This window comes from Agelaius phoeniceus, chromosome 4, assembly GCF_051311805.1.
Source record: "Agelaius phoeniceus isolate bAgePho1 chromosome 4, bAgePho1.hap1, whole genome shotgun sequence".
NCBI lineage: Eukaryota > Metazoa > Chordata > Aves > Passeriformes > Icteridae > Agelaius > Agelaius phoeniceus.
In genome coordinates this window covers 11428116-11449469 of record NC_135268.1, presented here as the reverse complement: position 1 = coordinate 11449469, position 21354 = coordinate 11428116, and the positions used below count along the sequence as shown (strand labels likewise).

The 21354-nt window shown below is 43.1% G+C and overlaps 2 protein-coding genes across 4 annotated transcripts in view; one reads left to right on the top strand and one right to left on the bottom strand.

Moving 5' to 3' along the window:
• ARSJ (arylsulfatase family member J) overlaps nt 1-4915 on the bottom strand; it is a 153234-nt gene extending 148319 nt beyond the window's left edge. Inside the window, exon 1 of the mRNA XM_077176792.1 lies at nt 4836-4915. The gene's annotated coding sequence lies outside the window, so the exon portion shown is untranslated. The remainder of the gene's footprint in view (nt 1-4835) is intronic.
• UGT8 (UDP glycosyltransferase 8) overlaps nt 3906-21354 on the top strand; it is a 35043-nt gene continuing 17594 nt past the window's right edge. Inside the window, exons 1-2 of one of the 3 annotated variants that reach the window (XM_077176790.1) lie at nt 3906-4260; nt 19062-19885. In XM_077176790.1, coding sequence (XP_077032905.1) covers nt 4020-4260; nt 19062-19885 — 1065 coding nt within the window. In that variant the 5' untranslated portion in view covers nt 3906-4019. Of the gene's footprint in view, nt 4297-5359; nt 5507-19061; nt 19886-21354 lie in introns of those variants that run through there. The other 2 variants (XM_054632952.2, XM_054632953.2) reach the window with 2 other exon arrangements.

Genomic DNA, 21354 nt, shown 5'->3' with positions numbered 1-21354 from the left:
AACAGGAAGTGGCACAGGTTTTGAACCTCCTTCACAAAACCACCATTAAGCATAGGAACAAAACCAAGTGAGCAAAAAGTCACCAGAACAGCTGACATAAACAAGTTTATTCAACTAAGAAGCACCTACCCCATACCTAACACTTCCTGCCTACTTGTGTGCCTAGAACTTGAAAGCGTACCGGGATAAACACAGCCGAAGTTTCCAGAAGCAACTTTTGTAAAAGCACATTATCACCACTTACTAACAGAAAAACCACATGAGTTTTTCAATTTTCTAGCTACATTATCACATTTAGAAAAAGTACTCTGCTTAAAGCAGTAAAAAAACACAAAATAATAAGTTATTGAGTATACCTACTCCCTAGGCTATGGTCCTCAACACAAAAACTTCTCTGAGGATGAATAAAGTTCTAGCAGGCCACTAATCAGCTTCTAACAGTATGAAAAGAAGACACTCTCAAGAAACAGCATAACCCCTACTGCTAATCCACTCCCTTGCTACTCACTCACAATGCTCAGTTATTGCATTTGTACCACCACAGGCAACCACCAGAGCCAAAAGAGAACACCCTCAACCACAACCTGCTCACCCTATAACTAACCCTACTCACCCAGCCTGCCTTTTTAACTTCTTGGGGGTAATCAAGGAAATCAAGGTCAGCTGCTTGTCATTAAAATCTTCCTCTCGTCTCTTCAACCCACTTTGGTGCTCACTGCAGTTACTCTCACCTGTTCTTGAATCACAGCTTCTAGTGAAAAGCAGACGTGTAGCTGTTGGCTCTACCCCCCTTCACGGTTTTGCAGATCTTGACCAAATCTCCTCTCAGCTATTCCCTTCCCACACAGAAGAGTTCCACCTTCTTTAGTCTTTCCTCAAAGGAGAGATGCTTGATCTGCTCAAATGCTTTAAGCGCTCCTCCCTGTGCCTTCTCTAACCACAGAACATGCCTTGCAACAAGGCACAGCAAAGTGGGATTTTTATGGTTTTAACATTTTTCTACATTAAGGTGTCCTGGCCCCATGGTTGACAAACCTGCTCAGAAAGTTACTGCCAAGCAAGGAATAAATAAGACACGAGGTCTCGCCTAAATTTGTCCATAAAGGATTCCTTCTTCGTTTGTTAAAATTTTTGCCCCAGGAAATAGAATGTTGTGCTTTGTAATTACACAGGCTGCACTGAACAACTGCAGGTGCATCGCAGATTTCTCATCTAGGAGAAAAACTGTCTGCTACTACCCAAATGACATCAGCCAAGTAGAAATTGTACCATTTCACACCTCCACGAGCCACAAAGCATGGGGTGGTTGCTTTAGTTCTCTGTTGGGAGCCACCGTTTACAGCTGTAACACACAGTTAAGGGGCTCACCCTTAGTGAGATTTAACCTTAGGTAGAATTAACTCGTGTGTTAGTGTCACTTGTGGGAGACAATAAGGCCAACACTTGCCTACTGCAAAGGCAGACTCATTTGTACATTTTTCCCACTTTTGTGGGGATTTGTGAGCAGGTTCCAAAGACCTGACAGGCAGACCCAGAAGTGCTGGTTGTCTGGTAACACTGCAGTTAAATTGACTTCTATACATTTCAGATGATCAACTCCTTCTGGCATATTGGGAAGGCTAAAGAACTACAAGCCCTATTTAAATAAATAAATAGGCTGCTTGTAGTTTTGGCTGCTTGTGACTGTATATCAACCAGGCAGCAAAGGCAGCTAACTCTGCCTTGGGATCTGAGTTACAAGGAAGGTGATAGTTGTACTTTGCTCTATAAAAACTCTGGAGGTGTGTGCATGTATAGCCAAAACAATCAAGGCTGAAGACAAAACACTTGAAGAACTCCATGTGAATCATCATGATCCAGCAATCTACTGGAGAAATTACTTCCTCTTTGGCCAGACCTGTGCAAATCAGTAGAAATGCACAAGGGACATAATCTTCAGTATACCTTACACATATTGTCCAGTTCAATGAACTGGATTTGCAGAATCACAAATCTGGAATTAACAGTGTAGCATTTCTTGATTCTTATGAGCATGATAAAAACTTCACCAGGACAAAAACATGACAGGGAACCATTGTCTTCCTCCAACACAATCAAGTTCTAACCTCATTCTCTTGGATGAAGGCACTCAACAACCTCAGAGAAATATGTCATGTCAAGAGGCATTTCTTGCTCCTCAGCAAGTAAAAATAACCTTGATGACATCACTGTCCAAATTAAAAGCAAATTAATTAAATTCCTCCCTTGAAATATAATATGAAGGTGTCCCTTTGGACAACAATTGAAGGTTCTTCAAAAATGCTTTGAAGTGTTTATTAACTCTGTAAAACTTTAACAAAAATTAAGAATGCTTCATATTTATAGCATTTTGTGATTTTAAATTTTTTTATTTGAATCTGATTTCCTATCACAATTTCAGATTTCAAGACTCCAAAACTTTTGCAACACAGAATTTCTTTGACAGGGTCTGGAACATACTGGAGAGCAAAAATTCCCTCTTTCAGTATTTTGCTGTAAACCTTATACACCTTAGAGTTATAATCATACCTTAGCTAATAATGAATGCCTCATATTTACTTTGAAAGAAATACAAAACTGTTAAATACAAAATTATACATATATCTGGAGTTGGAAATAAAATCAATTTGGCAATAGCATGGAACCATAACAGGTAGAGACAGGACACTGTGATGTACATGTACCTAGAGTTGATGGAAACTCAAGGCAAGTTGCCATTACAAGGCAAGGAAAGATGCCATTACAATAAATGTAGGATGTTATGAGAAAATCATTAGCTCTTTAAAAATTTTTGGTAAAACATTGTGTCTGACCTATTCTCATCTGCTCAAGACAGGAAACTGGGAAGGCAGAACAATGACAAAATTAAGCAAGTCTGATGTACTGACAGAAGAGCGGGTGGGGAATAATATGAAAGATTTTAGAAGTAACATTCACTCCTGAGTATTAAATAGCACTCAGTAATTAAATTCAAAATGCTACCAGCACTGTGAGACATCTTCAGTACAATATTCCATGAAGAAACCTTTAATTTTTTACCAAGGTCTGGTAAATAATTGTAATAGAATTCCCCAGGTACCTGCACCAATTGCCACTTTTAGAGATTTGAGAAACTTTAATGATTTGTTCCATGTGTAAGAAACAGAATAGCTCTTAAAAAGCTGTATAACGAATATAGAGGAAAACTATATGCCCCAAATAAATTGGATTGATTTGAATGAAAGTTGAGTTTCATTTTCTTTTGCAACCCATCTTGACTAAAATGGAAATCAATTTAAAGCTTATGCTCATTTTTCTTATCATGCTGTTTCATTAACCTATCATTCCAATTTCATTAACTTTTTTGTTTTGTCTGATGAAACTTAAACCTTCACTTTTATTGAAGGAGTAACCTGATCTGTCAAATCAGGAAGACAATCTGACACTTCTTGTCCTTTAAAGCTCATTGCAAAAACTTCAGTGAATGTGAAAATGAAAAGAAACAGGGAAAGTTTAGACTTTAGAGTGTATGAGAGGTGAGGGGCAAATCTTGTTGTTTCAAAGAACTTTACTGTCTGTCAGCTATGAGATAACAGCTTTATTATATTTTGACATATCATTATTAGATAACAAGAAAATAACACAGGAAAAAAACCCCAAATTCACATCCACCCAAACATAAAACCAACTGGATAATTAGTGCTTGTATTTAAAGACGGTCGGGGGAGCGAAATTGTGATAACTACGTTAAGTTGGTGCTTAATTAGCTAAATAGTTGAACGTGGCTTGGAGCAACCTGGTCCAGCAGAAGGTATTTCTGGCCCCGGTAAAGGGTTGGATCTGAAGAGTGGCCGCACTGGGGCTGATTGGTGGGGGCGGTCCCGGTCCGCCCGCCAGAGGCGGGCCCAGGGGAGCTGCCCTGTGCCGGGAGCTGCCCGCCGTCCCGGCAGCGGGGCAGTGCATGGGGCGGGAGGGCAGCCGAGCCTTTCCCCGGACGCGGGGGCGAGCGGCAGCGCCGGTGCATGCGGTGGGGCGGAGCGGGGGTAGCCCGGAGTGATGCGAAGTTGAGGGAGGACGGAGCGAGGGAGCCTCCTCTGCTCGCAGGGCAGCCCAGCCCCGCAGCAGGTGCAGCAGAGCCCGGGCGGAGGCACCGGCGGGCCCGGCGCTCTCGGCGCCGCAGCAGCGCCGCAGCCCGGGCCGGGCGGACCCGGCTGAAGGACAAGAGCCCCGAGCGGAGCTGCGTTCGTCGGCTCCTTACCAGAGGTAGCGACGCGGAGGAGCGGCCCTGAAGGGAGAGCGGTGAGGGGCCTTGGCGGTACCGAGGGGGCCCAGGGGTCCTGGCTGCGGCGCGGAGGGTCCGGGTGGGGAGGTGGAGAGGGAATGTCGTTCCACCTCACTGCTTGTCCTAGTCTACCTTCGCCCTCTTTCCTTCCCGCAAGGGGAAGGGTGCCTGCGGTGGTGGGTCTGATGTAGCGGGAGGAGGGAAAGCCGTTCAAGGGGATGGGGTGCGTGAGAGTCGAGGGGCTGAGAGAAAGAGCTATGGAAGGGGGATGAGGGCTGGAGGGCTGAGGGGAAGAGCCATGGAAGTCGGGGTGAGAAGTGGGGAGCTGAGGTGAAGAGCCGTGCCGTGGGGTGACAGCTGAGAGAAGGAGCCGCAGGGGAGCCGCGTCGATGCGGTGCCTCCGAGCGAGGGGACAGTGTGACCTGAGGAGGGAGCTGAGGGGTGAGGGGGAGCGCCATGTCCTGAGGGGCACCAGAAGGACGCGTCCCTTCCCGCCCTTTTCGTGAGGGGCGCTCGGGCGGGGAGACGAGAGGGGCCCGGGGCGGCGCGCAGCTACCTGTGCGGCGCGGCAGGCGGGCACTCATCAGCCGGGCTCTGGCGTGGTCCTTGTCCGGCGCCGCAGCGGCGAGTGCGGGGAAGCCCAGCAGGTGCTGCCGCTGCTCCTTGAGGGAGTTGGAGCGCCGTGATGGAAGAGGGAGCCGGGGGGGGGCTGAGCGGGCGCCCGCCTGCCCGGGGGTCTCTCAGCGGCGGCTCCGCAGCCCTGAGGGGAGGCGCGCGCGAGGAGTTCGGCGCGCGCGGGGCGCTGAGGGCGGGAGTGGGGACGCGGGAAGGCGCCGCTTTTCGGACACCGAATTCTGGCCGGTCTCGGCGGGTCCCCGTTTACTATTTAGTGTCGCCGTGAGGGGCTGTCGCCGACAGCGGCTCCGCGGTGGTGTCAGCGCGGGTAGCACCGCGCAGAGCCCCCGCTCCCTCCCTTGTTGGGTTGCCACCCAGCTGCCGGCTTGGAGACGCGGTGTGAGGGAGAGCGGGGGGACCTGGGATGGCTCCCAGAGTGCCTGGGATGCAGTGCCCTCCCTGGATATTCCCTCAGTTTCCATCCCAGCCGCCTCTGAAGGAACAGCGTTGCGTAATTGCTGCTGCGCCTCCCGGTTGGGCTCAAAAAGGAGGAAAACGGTGAAGCGTGAACTTTTCGGGCGACACAGCGCTGAAGTTGCGGTATTTAAGCGGGTATCGAGTGGCATCTTGTCTCTTATTCTCTAAATAACCTACTCCTTTGAGCCCTGGCTGTGGAACAACAGGGAATTTTTGGGAATTGCGCAGCCCGTTTTGCGTGCTCCTCAGAGTTCCCTGGGGATGGACAGCAGGGAGCAACTGTAGTAGTAGGCATCCTTGAAGGTCTTCTCCTCCAAAGCAAAAACCCTAAATAAGTGGTTTTTTATGTCTTTTTCATGTTATGACCAAATTACTTAGTTTTGGGAATATTTCACGTGATATTACTTATTTCTAGGCTTTTATGCCAACGTTTTCTTGGTTAGTGTTTCCAGTCTGAAGCTGCCTGCTTTTCCAAGCAATTATCACACAAGGTCACTTAGGTTTTTAGCTGAGCTAGTTTTAAAGCATTGACACTACCTAGTGTGCAATTAACCTTTGCTTCACATTTCCTTGTTTTTGTTTGCTTGTTTCAGTCATTGATCCAGGCCGAACACTGGATACTGCAGTGGCTTTTCTTTTCCAAAAGACCAACCAGTTTGTGCTGGAGTCTTGTGCTCCGAGACAGCTTTCATGCTGTTGTGAAAATATTTCAGTTGAAGTACAGGGAAATGAGTATTTAGCACAAAATACTTGTGACTTATTTTTCCTTTTTTTTTTTGTGTGTCTTTCCTGTTAACAGAAGCTCTTTATAGAACCCGAGAAAAGAAATATTTGTTTGGTGAGGTGTCTGTTAAATATTGAGACTCAGAGGTGAGAATCATGTCAGTGTTTTATAAACAGTAGATTTTATTTTCTTAGGATGCTTCTAAACAGTTGGGTTGCTCTAAAGCAGGATTTGGGTGGAGAAACCCATGAGATTAACCTGGACTGGAGGAGAGGATATCTGAAAGGATCCTGCATCCTTCTTCTGTGCAGGGTGATGTCACCTGAGCTCGGAGTCCTCTCCTTGCCTGTGTGAGTGATTTGCTGAGTAAGTGCTAATGGAACAGTGGGCTGGTTTTGGGGGATGGAACTGGTGGCAATTGCAGCTGCTGTGCCTCGCTGGCATGGCTTTGTGTGTGGGGCCTTCCCTGCACCTGTTGAGACATGCACAGAGGACATGATTTGCTGGAATACTCTAACTACTACTTGAAGAGTGTTCTGAGCTAATTTAAAGAGTAACAGTGTCTGTCCTGACTTGGTTATGTTCTAATTGATGCTCTTGACTATGAGATACATTGGTTTTGACTTCAACTGCTGAGGGTTTGTTGCCCTTGCCTACCTTTCCTGCTGTTTTCCACTTTGGGCTCTTTAAAGTGCTTTTTGTCCACATTGCTCTTTCTGAAGGTTGCTCCCTTCAGAACAGAAGAATTTACCTTGGTTTGTTCCTTATTGGTCAAATCTCTTGTCTTTTACTCACCAGAGAAATCCCACTGCGGTATTAAATCCTATTGGGTTGTTTGTGGTGAGATCAAATTCATGAGATGATTAGCAAATGAAATAACTTTTTTTCTTCCAGCTCTAGACTTTCAACAAATATTTTTATTTCTGTTTGATTATTACAAAGTCATATTTGTGAAGGTAACAGAAGTGTGTTTGAGAAATGCTGACACATGAGAAGCATTTGACATTCACCTCCTTTGTTGGTATTTCTAGTCCTCAGAAAAATTTCAGCATGGATTGACTTCTTATTGTTGTTTCAGAAAGTATCTTTGGGCTGAAAACTGACTTTCTGGTACAGGTCCAAGTGTTTGTGAATAGGTATTGTGGAGGGTTCTTCTCCCCGTTTTCCAGGAAGTAAAATGCACTGGAAGCATTTAGTGGAATTCTCTGTCCTTCCTCTAGGACAGCTTTGCTGGGAGGAAATTTCCAAGACTTGTGACATAAGGTTTCTTGAACCTTTTGATGAATTATTTTTGATCTTTTATGACACTTGGATGTATGTCTGTTAAAATGTTTAGGGTGTGAGGTCCTGCTATTCTGTGTAAGAAATAAGCGTTTAAATGGTTAGTAGCCCAAACTGTGCCTATAAACTGGTTTGTCATGCCCATAACTTTATTTGTATAGAGAAACAAGCATAGCATTCTTCTTTGCTCTGTGCTGTTCTTTCCTCCTATGAATGGATGGTTCAGCTTCACAAAAAATAAGCAACTTAAGACTATTTTCCCTTCTTACTCAGTAACTAAAGAGAGAGTTAATGGGAAGTCTTGAGTCAGCTTCTGATTCTGAGCTGAAAGTGAGCCTTGATGCCCTGCAGAAACAGCATGCTTGAAAAAAAATGAAATATTAAAGTTGTGTCTTATACTTAAAAGGCGGTAACAGTGGGAATGTAGAAGTTGGAGGACCTTTCAAGTTTCTTAATTCAAGACTATATTCTATTAGAGAAATTATTTTCACCACCAGTCTGGAAAAAGTTGTTTATTTGTTATAACTGAAGATGGAGTGCATAAGTGTAACAAAAACTTTCAAACATTGATTTTAGATGTCCAGGATTTAATCTAAACTGCATTTAGATTGAAATGCAGTTACATTTGTATTTGATTTGTTTTAGGTTTTTTCTGCAGCCCCCATCTGATTTGAAAATTATTTGACTTAAGTCAGATGAATAAGGTGCTTTAGTGCCAGGACAACCAATTCATGAAATAGATGTTTTTAAAAGTATTGAAAAAACTTTCAACAAAAATTAAGTACTATCTTTAAAAAAAAAAAGACAAAAAAGCTAGCACAAAGCAAACAAAGCTAGCACTTCATGTAGTAGCTGCTTCAGATTTGTGAGTGCTAGGGATTTTTAAAATGAGATAGTTGTTAGAGATCATAGCTGCCGTTTGCAAGGAACTAGATTTTTTTCTTTTTTATGTTTGCTTAGGAAGCCACTTGTGCCAATTGATCAAAATGCAAACATCTGCTCAGCAGTATTTCTTTTTAACAGCATGGTATCCTGAGGTGGACCTTGCAGCAGTATCCTTCTCTGGAGTGTTCTTGGTTGCTGCCCCTGGAGAGCTGGATGTGGCATGGTTCAGAGTCACCACAGCTCAGTTCAAACCTGTACATCAATGTGCTGTGAATGCCAGCAAAGCTTTACTGAATGATTACACCACTGATGAAGCCTTGCTGGTCCTCAGAAGAAAATTATTTCCGGAAACCGAGCTTTGAGGGGTGTGTGGTGATTTGTCCCTGGACACAAAACTGTATCACTTTAATCAAGCTTAAAATGTTTGTGTGAAGCTTTGTCCACACACATTTTGCTTCCCAGCAGCACAAAGTGGAAAATTCCATGTGTATTATTTCAGTAACATGTCTGGATAGGCCAGTCTAGTGCTTGGGGCATCCATGACTTGTGGGGCTAAAAGGAAATGGGAGCTGTTGCTGTCAGTCTTGTGAGGACTTGTGTGGAAACTTGCCCAAGGATGGTTGATGGTTATCTGAGGTTGTTTGTTTTTTTTTTTTAAGTTGAGAATCTTGAAAAGGAGATCTGAATGTGTAAAATACAGGAGTGAAGCTGTCATATTTCTTTAACCACTCCTAATAAGTCATTAATTACTGTACTTTGTGACAGTTTGGTAATTATTTTGCTTGCTTATCAATTAGCTTTATTTTCATGGAAGTACACTTGAGGATTGCAGTATTCCAAATCATTTTGTTGCAGACTATACTTTTATTAGATAAGTCTTGCCTTAAACTGCTTACTAATGAAATAACTACAGATACAGATTATAAAGTTATTTCTGTTTTGAACCCCCGGCAGGTATTTTTTGCTCTGTAGTGCTCATGTTGAGAAAGGTTTAGTTGCTTTCCAGAAGTGGAGGAATACCTGGGAAGTGCTGTTTTGGTGGGTAGGAACAGACATGTGCATGTGTAGAAGCACTTGGGGTGTACCTGGATGGGTTATTTTTCATTTGTTTTGGTTTTACACCGAGGTTATTCTGGGAATTGTGGTCTTGGAGATGGGAACCATCTTTGTCTTGACCCCTTGTAATCTTTGGATTTATTTTCTCTTTTCCCTAATGTTTGTGAATTAACAGATTGTACTTAAGTCTGAGACTGTCTTGGAAAATGTACAAACCCTGTCTTTACATTTTGAATTATACTCTAGACTTTCCTTTCATGAATTATACTCTAGTCTTACTCAACTACTAGTGCTAGAAATTCGCAGGAAGATTGTATGTTTAAAAATTTTTGTACAGCTACAAAAACATAAAAAGCCCCAACCCTTACTGGAGTGTATTTTGTTCGTTCTAGAAGATTCCCAAGTTGGTTTCTGTCCCCTGTAGCTCTGGTAAGTGATGTGGTCTTGCTCTTAAAATCAGAATCTCAGGATTAAACTATACAGGAAAGCTGTTACATTACACTTTTATCCTTACTCTAGGCCCAGATTCTACCAGGAGATCGTTGAAAGCAGGCACTCAAAATACAAATCTGAGAGCAACAGACAACAACTGAATTTGAACAAAACCGACCCATAAATTTCGAAACAGAAGCTATTAATTAACAGACTGAATAAGCTAAATATTTTTTGCATGTGTGGTGTTGTTGCAATTATTTTAATGGAGCTGAATAAGAGCAAAGCGTGATGAAATGCAGTGTTTTTACTTTATTCCAGGTTATATTTCCCACTGCTGAAACAAACCTGTGATAGTTTCCTTTGTGATTGTGTTTGTGTGGCTTGTTAAAATGTGCTTATTTGCTATAGGATGAAGTCAGAAAAGGAACAAAGAAATTCATTGAGTGCTTCTGGCTGTCATGTGATGGCGTGACCAGGGAGAGCTTGTACCAAGCTGAAGCCAGCTGGAGTGAAAAGCAAAGCATCCCCCCAATAATTATTGAAGTTAAGTGAAAATCCCAGTGAAATGGGTTTCAGTTTAAAACTAACATTGTCTCAGGCCCTGGGGCTTGTTCGTGAGCCAAAATTCATGCTTGGGTGATGGTAGCACGTAACTACAGGCACCAAGGAATTAGGCTCACAGCAAAGTGCACTGCAATTTCTTCCAGCCCCTTCTTCAGAGGGTCATTATAGCAAGGGTGATCCAGTCATTAATTCAAGTATTGAAAATCAGAGTGAGGTTTTTTCTTTTTTTCCTTTTTCCATCTCTTTAGCGCTTCATTCATCTGCTCTTTGAGCCTGTCTTTTGATGCCAGTGTGAGAGCAAAGACACCGTGGGCAGCTTTGACCCTTCAGTGGGGGCATCTTTGTCTCCATCAGCTCCTGTGGCACTTATGCCTTATCCTCTCTGCAGGTAGAAAGTTTCCTTTTATGTTCAGCACTTAGTCCTGTGGTGAGTTATTCTGTTCCTGGGCTCTTCGGGGCACAGTGGTCACACAGTAGGAACAGGGATGGTAAAAAATGTCTTTACCAACACTGGTGTCCCCTGGAAATGTGGAATAACCTGTTGGCTCCTCTCTGTTGATCCCTCCAGCCCTAATATCACAGGAATATTTCTGGTTCTTTCTAGTGCAAAATGGCTACTGCAGGTGGAGGAACTTAGGGTTTCAGGTCTGGGTACTTGGAGGGAAGATCTCCAAGGAGCTGAGGAGACTTTGTCAAGGGACTTGGGTGTTGTTGCCAAAACACAGTGTCGTGAGTGAGTTCCCAGTAGCTGCGAAGGAAGAGGTGTCATTTGTCAGGGAAGGTTCTCCTGTTGTGTTGATGAAGCAGACAAATCTCTCCACCAGGAGTGTGTGTCTCACTCACAAACAGATGGCTCTGGGCTGTGTGCAGGAAGCAGGTGTCTTTCCAAGGTGCCAGGGCTGGGATAACCATGGGCAGCATGGAGCAGAGCTGTGTCACGGAGATCGCCAATGCGGAGAAATCTGAGCTGCTGGCACACCCAGTCAGGCTGCCCTGGTGGAAGGCTTGCTGGTTTTGGAGCAGTGAGTGAGTGCTTGGCTTTGCTAATCCTCACTTTGTGAAGTGTTACAAATTATAGGGATCTTGAAATGCCCTGTTTGAGATGCCCGGTGCAAAACAGGGCAAAAAGGACTGGCTGTTCTTGCTCTATTTGCTTTTATTTGAGTTATTAAAATGACTCAAGAATGTGTTTTGATTTGTTTTGATTACCCTACCTGGTAGGTCTACAGAGGTTAATGTTTCACAGGTTTTAAAATCTTGATGAAACGCAATTCCATGCAGTTAGTTGGGCTGAACTTGGAAAATGGATGCTCATACAATACTGACCTTTTGTAAAGTTTATAATTTTTGCTGTGCATTGTTTGCTCAGTTTTAGTGCGTGGAGTGTTAAGGAATGTAGGTCATGTGGAGTGGAAGGTGCCTTGGCCCTGTTGGAACTTAGTTCACCTAATGAAAATACTTAATTAAACTTGAATCCTTTACTCTCAGGTAAATGAGATTTTGACTGATACAGTCACTACTGCAGCATTATGACTCCAAAGCAAGCAGGTTATAAGGGTCTTGATTAAAAGATCAAATTATTGCTCTTAATAGATTTGGAAATCCTGAGTAGATTTAGAACAGAACCATTATAAAGATAGTATTTGTAAGTATTTAATCTTTTTAGACATGATCAGTCTTTTCAGAAGTTTGGGGCAGTTTTCCATAACCATGAAGAACCACAGAGCACTTCTTTCCAAAAGCCAGTGGTCAAGTGTTACCAGGAGTGTTATACTTTGGTCACTTCCTATAAAGTTATTTCAGTAGGACAGAATGCCTTACATAGGAGTTCTGTTCCCATGTGACTTCTGAAAGATCCATCTACTGGCATGCTTTTTGAAAATATGTTATGTATAAATTGTAGAACCTTTATTTTGAAGAAGTGCCTCTTCTGCCATGCTACCTGTGAAGTGGGGCTTTCTAAAATCCTTTTTCTGCCGTGGTTGAGTACAAAAGCTTAGGTAAAACCCTTCAATGTTTGATAAAACCTGTTGCACATACACTAAGTAGTTACTAAAAGTGGTTTCATAAATTGTATATCCTTTTGACTCCCTCTTAATAGCTCCTTTGCTGTTTGCGTTGCTGACACAATAAGTCTGACAGAGGATTGTAATGCCTATATATCTTCCTCTTTTGTCTGTGGATGAGATGTTCTTGTACTCGTTGAAGTGCTTCAGCCATTGGAATAGGAGCTGTTGTTTGCGAGACTCTACAAAGCAAATGCAAAAACCTGCTCTTGTTGATACACGTGTCTTACTAATTTCTTAATTTATTCATTTAGTTGAAAAAAGGAGCCTGTGGTTGGAAGCCAAATCACACCACTCATCTAAAACATGGCAACACAGAATAGCAATCACAGCATACACTGTGCCTCAGCAATTAGTAACAGGATGTGTGATAGAGAAAAATCTAAGGACATAAACCCAAAGGCTGTACAATGCCTTATGACAGAGTCTCTTCCCAGATGATTTCCTGATTTGTTGCTCCCAGGCTCTGCACATTTCCGCATTTCTGGTGCTTTTTTGCTGCTTTTCAGCACGCAGGTCACTTAGTACCAAGTGCTTCCTAATATTAACCTGCAGTTTGCTTCCTCAAGTCAGTTTGTGCAATGCTGACTGTAATGTTGTAATGCTCCTAGAGGATTAGGGTATTTTGGATTGCCTGTGGAATATGTACAGCACAGCAAACAGTATTATGGGCTAAGAACATGTTTAACATTTCCCAGCCTAAAGGAATGGTTAGTAGGCAAGTTTTTGCTTGAAGATCATGGTATTCCTTACTGTTGTCTGTTATGCCACTAATTAAAATCTTCCTGTCTCAATGATAAAATTATATTCTGAGACATGCTGCCAGACATAATTTGGTTAATGTATTTCCTCACATAGGTACCATTTCTGGGTGCTCAGCAAAAAAATGCTGATGTGGAGTGCTATTAAATCTTAAAGTGTTTGGGGGAAATGTGAAAAATCAGACATGTTGAGGGATGTGTAAAAGGGAAGAGTTTTTCTTTTCTCTGCTCACTCCTTTGGTTTGGAATCAATGCACTTCATGCATATTTGTATGTGTATTTGTATTTTGTCTTTATTATCACCTTCATGTATTTGGCTAGCACACCTAAGATTTGGGTTGAGTACATGCATTTTTAGCATAGAATCCTCCTGTACTCAGGACTAGTGAAACCTTCTCTTTGTCTTGAAGTATTTTATTTGTCTTTCAGCATTATACTTAACTGCAAGTGCCTTCTGTTAGTCATTCCTGCCTATCTGGGGCTTGATAAAAGGCTTTGCTTACAGGGCCTTTGGTCAGGCAGCCTGGGTTGTAGGGCTTGGCTCTGTGTTTGTATAAGTGAGGTGTTCACAAGCCTCTGGAGGATGGCTATCATGTTTTACCTGTAAAACTGTTTTTAACAGCAGCTAAAGCAAACAGAACTGCACACAAAGTACACTCATGTCAATGGAGTTTGGAGTGGGCAGGGCTGGAGTGGCACTCAATTGGGTAATGTCGGGCAACAATCTAGGATCAGTGGTCATTTCTTTCCCTGTTTTAATGCTTCCTTTCTATTGAGAGCAGTAGTAAACTATAATCAGCAGCTGCTTATGGTTTTTTTTTTTTTCCCAGAGACAGTTTGTAGTGCTCTCTGTGACCAGTTCTTCTGCAGCTTCCCTCAGCATTTCTCTTGCTATGCTTTCAACCACGTGTCTCCTACTACAGCTACAGTACATCTGATTTTGAGAGGAATGAGCACCCTGTTTGTGTTTATCTGTGGTGAAGGCTGCAGTTGGGCATGGTGGGGTGGGATTGGCTCCTGAGGTGACACTGCCCTGCTCATGATTCCAGTTTTTTTGACCTCAGGTGGGATAACTAAGGCCAAAAATGCCTCACTGGGAGAAAACCACCTTGGCATGGGTGGTTGCTGTATTTAACTGAAAACTGGTCAAGGTCCCTCTACCTATGTGAAAATGGCATCAGATCTGTAGCTTTTAATGCAAGTTAGTTGCTGATTAAATCACCTTTCTTTTGGAAAAAAGGTTAAATGAAAAAATGGTGTTTCTGCCTTTTTGTTCCAATTGGCTCAGACAGTAACGTCAAGTTTTAGGGAGTTTACAGCTCCAAGAGCAGAGTTTGTGTTCTTCCTTCTAAAATAAGGAGTTTTGTGCAATGAGGTGTAGTAAAGGGAGGGGGACAATACTGAGAGCAAGATGAGGGAATAAATCTGTGTGTTAGCACCACAATGGTGGCAATTGCTGGTTTGCTGAATTACATGAAAATCTCACATTTCCCCGCTTTAAAAAATAATAATATTCCTGGGATGCACACATTAGCTTTCCATTTAGGCATAGTCATTTCATTGCTCATGAGCTCCCAGATTTGAGCTTGCAGAGGTGGCAGCCTGTTCCTTTAACCTGTGTTGTCTCTGTGGAATGGTAATGAGTAATTTGAGCTCTTTGGGTAAGGTGAGTGATCAGCAGCTCAGAGATTGCTCCTTTGCTGTCAGAGAGCACTGCGGTTTGGGATGAAGGGCACCTTTCCCAGCAGAGGTCCTGTTCAAACTGCCCAGGTAAACTCAGCAAACCTTAACAGATCTAAAAAAAGGCTGAATAGAAGGGAGGAACTCAAAAAAGCAGATTGAATCGCTGAACTGAAGCTCTGTCAAACTTCCTTTGCTGCTTTTGAAGTCAGGAGTGTTCCTGGTTAGTGAATAAAAAGGACTCTTAATGTCCTTATGTATAAGAGCTGTTTAATCTTTTGAGTAGTGATAAATGTGGGAGCAGTTTGCATTCAGGCTGTGCTGGATAGAGGTGAGTGAGAGGCTCTTCTGCTTCTGGATCTCTCTACCATGGAGGAAAATGTGGATAATGATATTGCTGGCTTGCAAATAGCTATTTCTGAGTTTCAGAAAGGGCAGGTAGGCAGCCAGGAGTGTAAAGCAGGAGAAAGCCCTCAAACATGCCAAAAAGTTCTATTAGCAGTGATTAGCAGATTATTAAGGATTGGCAGCAAATCTAAATGTAATCTTGGGTATGTGTTCTAGGACTGTAATTGACTGTTACACCAATTATTACTTGGAATTCATCTAAAATAATTTAAAATTGATGTTTATATAAATGACATTAAGTCTTAATGTTTAAATTAATATTCTACAAGTCAGCTAGCACTACACTTATTTCAGTCATTCACTTCATTTCCACATTGCCCAGCCTTCAAGTATCAGAACTTTGTGAAGAAGGGGGGGGAAGATCCTCCCTCCTATTTTTTAGTTCTGAAAGTCATTATTTTCTGTGTAGTCACACTTCTTGTTGTAGGTTCTGCTTGGTTGTTCTGGGTGAATGGAAGAATACTTCCTTAAAAAAAAAACCCAGTTGTGATTTAGAAGTGTTTTGGTCAGCTGAAAACTGCTCCAACAGTCTGACTGTCCAGGAGTGTGCTTGTTTTTCTGTAACCCTTTAAAACTCACGCTTCCTCTTTCACTTGAAAACCCCCATGTAGAGGTCATTAAACTTACTCCAACAGCTGCTCATAAAGTTAAAGGCATACCAAGAAGTTAAACATTAACTTTTTCTTGTTATGCTCCAATAGGAGAACCCTTTACAATGAGTAGTTGGTTTCACTACTAAAATGCCACTCTGCATCTGGCCTTTCTCCATATCTTTGCTTTTGGGCCTTTTTGAAAGGAATGGCTTCAATTCAGTGATGATTTTATGGGTGTTGTTTGGTTGGGCGTTATGTTTTTGGGGTTTTTAAGTGTTAGCAAATTTGGATTTTCCTTTTCACCCCTGTGATAAAAGGATGTTGCATGCCAGCTCAGATGCCAAAACAGACACCTTTAATGGAGGCAAATCCTAAGAAGAAGGACTTAAGATAGAGGTACAAAATGGTTTTATATTGTCAACCATCTTAGAGAAATTCATGATTCTGTGTCTCTGGGCTTTTCTTTCCCCTTTTCTATCAGGACATCTGATAGTTGCTTTCATGCTTCTGGTGTGCAGAAACAGAAGGCAGTTGCATTGGACGTTGATCCTGTTTATTTCTTTAGGCCAGTGGTTTGTTCTGGGAGTTGACAACTGGATTGTGGCTGGGAGTTAGTAGGAAGAATCCCTGAGCTCTGGCTGTTACTAGCTGGCTTCAGCTGAGCACCACCTTGGCCTTGCCCTGACACTTGTAAAGACTTCTGTGCCTGGGCACTGCCTGCTGCTTGGGGAGATGAGCTGAAGCAGAAATTCCCACTGGAATAGGCAAGTGTCCCAGGGGAATACCTGCTGTGCTGGGGGAGCTCACTGCTGAGGGCCCTTGAAGTGGGGGAGTGTCTGGGAGAGAGCCTGGAGCTGAGCTTGGGTGGTTGTGTGTTGATTCCCTGCTGATCGCACCAGGCGCCCACACATTCCCCAGTCCCAGTCTGCCAAATGGGAATTAGGCTGGTGATTAATTGGCTTACAGAATGCTGTTACCTATTGCCCTTGTTCCTGCAGAATTCAAACCTGAGCTCCCTGCTTCTGTCTGGCCAGGGTATGAAATGATGAGGCTGCAGGTTCCTGCCAGAAGTTCAATAGAAGGTCAATGCAATTTTCCCCAGTAAAAATGTCACTTAATCGGCATTGCTCTAATAGCATCATGTGTTTTATATTGCTATGGCTTGGCAGGTCCTGTACATATATTTTCCAGCTCCTGTGGAAGGTGCTTATGTTGAAAAGGAGAGTTGCATAATAGGTTTTTGAGAAGTGGTGATTGTTTTACCAGTTCTGAAGATATCACAAGGTAGAGACTGCCAGGGAAGCGTGTTGTGTCATCTCTTGACAGTGATACACTGCAAGAGGATAAAAAATAATATTTGGTAAATGGTTTTAGTTATATTGCCAGGTTTTCATGTTAGTATTTATAATACCTTCAGAAGGAGTAGAATGTGCCATGTGGTTCCTGTTTAAAACTTGGCTGCCAGGTAAATGTGGGGACAGGAAGCAGTGGGGAAACACTGTCAACATCCTAGGGGAAGGATGGCTGTAGTTCCATTGGCCTTTGGTGACACGTGTCACCCCAGCCATGGAAACTATGCCTTAGGGCTAAGGATTGTCTCTTCTGTGCTGTGCTCTAGACCTTGGATCAGGAGATGGAAGTGGAGCTGGCCTGTGGCATCATGTTGGATCCTCAGGAGCCCTCGGGCTCCTGGAACCTTTGATTTCTGCTGCTGATAAAACATAACTGAGTTTGCCAGTCCTGCGCCTCCATTCATGGTTTTGTAATATCGCTCTTGTTGACAGGAGCAGTAACTCAATACCGTGGGAACGCTTCTAGCATGGGGACATGGAATCAATATTGGGGTTTTTCTGAGTTTGATTAATCATTTTTCTTGGATGTTTCATTGGTGAACCATGTTTACTTCCTTTTCCTAACACCTTTCTTAGCTAAGGAGCATTACCCTCCAGCAGGGTCCTGTTCAGGATAAGTGAGCATGGGCCAGGGCAGTGATTCTCCATCTGTGACTGGCCCTTTGAGACCACACCTGGAGTGCTGTGTCCAGTTCTGGGCCTCTCGCCTCATGAACCATGTGGAGGTGCTGGAGCACATCCTGACAAGGGCAGTGAAGCTGGTGAAGGATCTGTAGAATAATTCTTGTGAGAAGTAACTGAGGGAGCTGAGGGAAAAAGAAGCTCAGGTGAGATCTATCTGCTGCCTACAGCTATCTAAAAGGGACATCCTTCAGAAAACTCACTACAGAGTAATATAACTCAAAAAACCCTTAAAATTTTTACATAATAAGCATATAGGAATATAGTAATTTATAAATAGCTATATGAAATGATCTATTTGTTAGCTAGTAACCCATGTAACATTAACTAAGAGAAAGTCCTGAGCAGTATCAGGAGGGAGGAGGGTTGTAGGAGGGTTATATGGCTATACCATAAGGAGATAAGGACTGAGTAGCAGTGTTATCTGTTGTTTTTATTTAGAAAGGACACTGCAACAGACTCGGGCTTCCACCTGGATTGGTTTGGCATGAGACAAGAGCAGATTGTTTGGTTTGGCTTGTACTCATTTCTCTGTCCTAGGAGGGTGATGGTGACTGAGGATTTTCTGACATGTCCTTTTTGTGCTTCTGAGGCACTTTGCTTTCCTCTGCTGCGTGCAGCATTTTAAATCACCCAGCCATGTGTGAAAAGTATTTTCCCTTTCCCCAGCAGTGTGCTGCTGTCAGGAACAGTGCTCTCAGGATGGCAGTGGGGTTTTTCAGCTGGTGTTCAAGTGGGTATTTAAGTGCTGATTGAAGTAGGTTGAGAGTCAAGTACTTCAGTGGAAGTTGCCACGTTCACGTGTGCAGTACTAACTCCTGTTATTACACTTGTTCTTGTAAGCAGAATGTCATTTTTGGAGGCTCAGAGTTGGTTCTTACTCAAAGTGGTAGCATCTTCCTGCCTGATTTTTTGCTTTCCACTCCTATGTATCTGATCATCATTGATACTAAAGGAAAACATGGCAGGAATTTGCATGTCCTTTTAGGAGGAAAAAAGTCCTCTATATTCTCTGACCTGTTAGCTTATGTGAAAACAAAACCCCAGATAATGTTATGCTAAAATCAGAGTAAAGTCGCAGCTTGAAGGAGGACATCTTGAAGCCTGTGGGTAACTATCAGAGAAGGACTTGTAACCATGCAAACTTAAGCAGCAAAGTGCAGTCCTGTTGTCTGTGATGTAATGCTCTTATTTCTCCTTGCAGCTATGAAGCCGTACGCTCCAGCCTTCATTCTCCTGTGGAGTGCTGTTGGGATAGCGAGGGCTGCCAAAATCGTTGTTGTGCCGCCAATTATGTTTGAAAGCCATCTTTATATTTTCAAGACTCTGGCCTCAGCCTTGCATGACCAAGGTCACCAGACAGTGTTTCTCCTCTCTGAGGGCAGAGAGATTCCTCCATCTAATCACTACAGACTGCAGCGCTACCCAGGGATCTTTAACAGCAGCACCTCAGATGATTTCCTCCAGTCCAAGATGAGGAGTATCTTCTCGGGGAGGCTGACCGCCCTCGAACTCTTTGATATCCTGGATCACTACTCCAAGAACTGCGACATGATCGTCGGCAACCGCAACCTCATGCGTGCCCTCAAACAGGAGAACTTTGACCTGCTCCTGGTAGATCCCAATGAGATGTGTGGATTTGTTATAGCCCATCTTTTGGGGGTTAAGTACGCCGTGTTTTCCACAGGCCTCTGGTATCCAGCAGAAGTGGGCGCTCCAGCTCCCCTGTCCTACGTTCCAGAATTTAACTCGCTGCTCACAGATCACATGAACCTATTCGAGAGGATTAAAAATACTGTTGTTTATCTTATTTCAAGATTTGGAGTCAGTTTTTTGGTTCTGCCAAAATATGAAAGGATAATGCAGAAACACAAGGTTCTTCCAGAGCGGTCCATGTATGACTTGGTCCATGGATCCAGCCTGTGGATGCTTTGTACTGATGTAGCACTGGAGTTTCCGAGACCTACGCTACCCAACGTTGTTTATGTGGGAGGAATCCTAACGAAGCCGGCCAGCCCTCTGCCAGAAGTAAGGTTTGCTGAGTTTTACAGTAATTCCTGTGCTTTCTGCTTGACTTCATGTCAGTGATTTTTCAGGTGGGACCTGTTCTTGCTGCTTGGTGAAATATTCTGGGGAAGTCACTTCATGTGGTGATGAGGGGAACTGTTGGTTGCAAATTCAACAAAATGAATAATTTTTGGATGCAGGAAGTATTTTGCTTTTGAGTGAGGTGTTTAATGCTGCACTAGAGGTGAGAAACAGTGCACTCTGCCTTGGAAATCACATCAGTAGCTTTTAACCAGACATGGTTTAAAATGAACCTGAGGGAGAATGTTTGAATACTGTTTTTTGCTTTAAGAAGCCTGCTGATAGTTTATGCTAGGTAACTTCATGGTATGGGTGTTTTTATGGTATTTGTTTTTGTACCCCCCTTAGGTTTGATAATGACTCTAAGACTAGGAATACATGAGCCTGGAAAGACTGTACTGAGTGAGAAATGGAGCTAAGAGTTGGCCAAAATAGCACTAAGGCTGCACTCAGATATGAATTTTTACTGTGCACCTGCACAACATCAGGCTCAGAACTTCAGACTGAAACAGTGATAGTGACTGGACTGGCTCCAGAAATCCTGGCTGCACAGATTAATTATTAAGTTTGATTAGTTCAGTGATCTGTGATATGTTATACCTAAGATTGCCTCTGTTGAGCAATACAGTGGTGAGTGACAGGCAGAACAATCTCACAGAAAACAATGTCATTTGCACTTTGGTTTATGTGTACATAAACAAATAGATCTTGAATTGGAGGGGATTTTTAATGGATGCTTTCGGCTGGATGATACAAAGGACTGGGTAAACCTGCAGTGTTCAACAATTTGCTTCTTAAAATGGCTGTTTCAGCCTTTGGTTATTGTATGAAAGGTGCTATTGTCTGTTCTCCAGAGTGTCATCAGAGATGACCATAGCAGTGCTGCTTCTAAGTGGCTGTTTACACATGTGCTGCAGTGTGTTTGTGTTAAGGAAGGGTCAGGTATCCTGAGAAAGCAGACTGAAGGTACCCTTGTGCTGTCTAAAAGTTCATCCCTATTTTCCCTCCAGGAAAACTTTGCTGGCTGGATTGTTTTTCTTTTGTTTTCCAGACTGATATTTCTTTTCCTGTAAGAGAAAAAGGGTATTTGCATAATCGATTTGGGCAATGAGGTTAACACTGTCTGTTTTGTCTTTTGATGTTCAGTGTAACAGGATAGTGACCTTGAAAAAGACCTGTAGTGTCTGTTTCAAGTAAATGGTGGGAAATATTTGTTACAGAGGGGGAAAGAAACTGCCTATAATTATTAGTGAGCTGAGACATTATTTACTTTTTCAATTTTATCAGGCAATTCTCTCTTAGTGTTTGAAGCATGAGTTTTCATTGAAAGCGAGAGAGGGACAAAGTGAGCATATTCCTTTTTTATCCTGTCATTTGTTCATGCCGAAACTGTTACACATCCCCCTGTG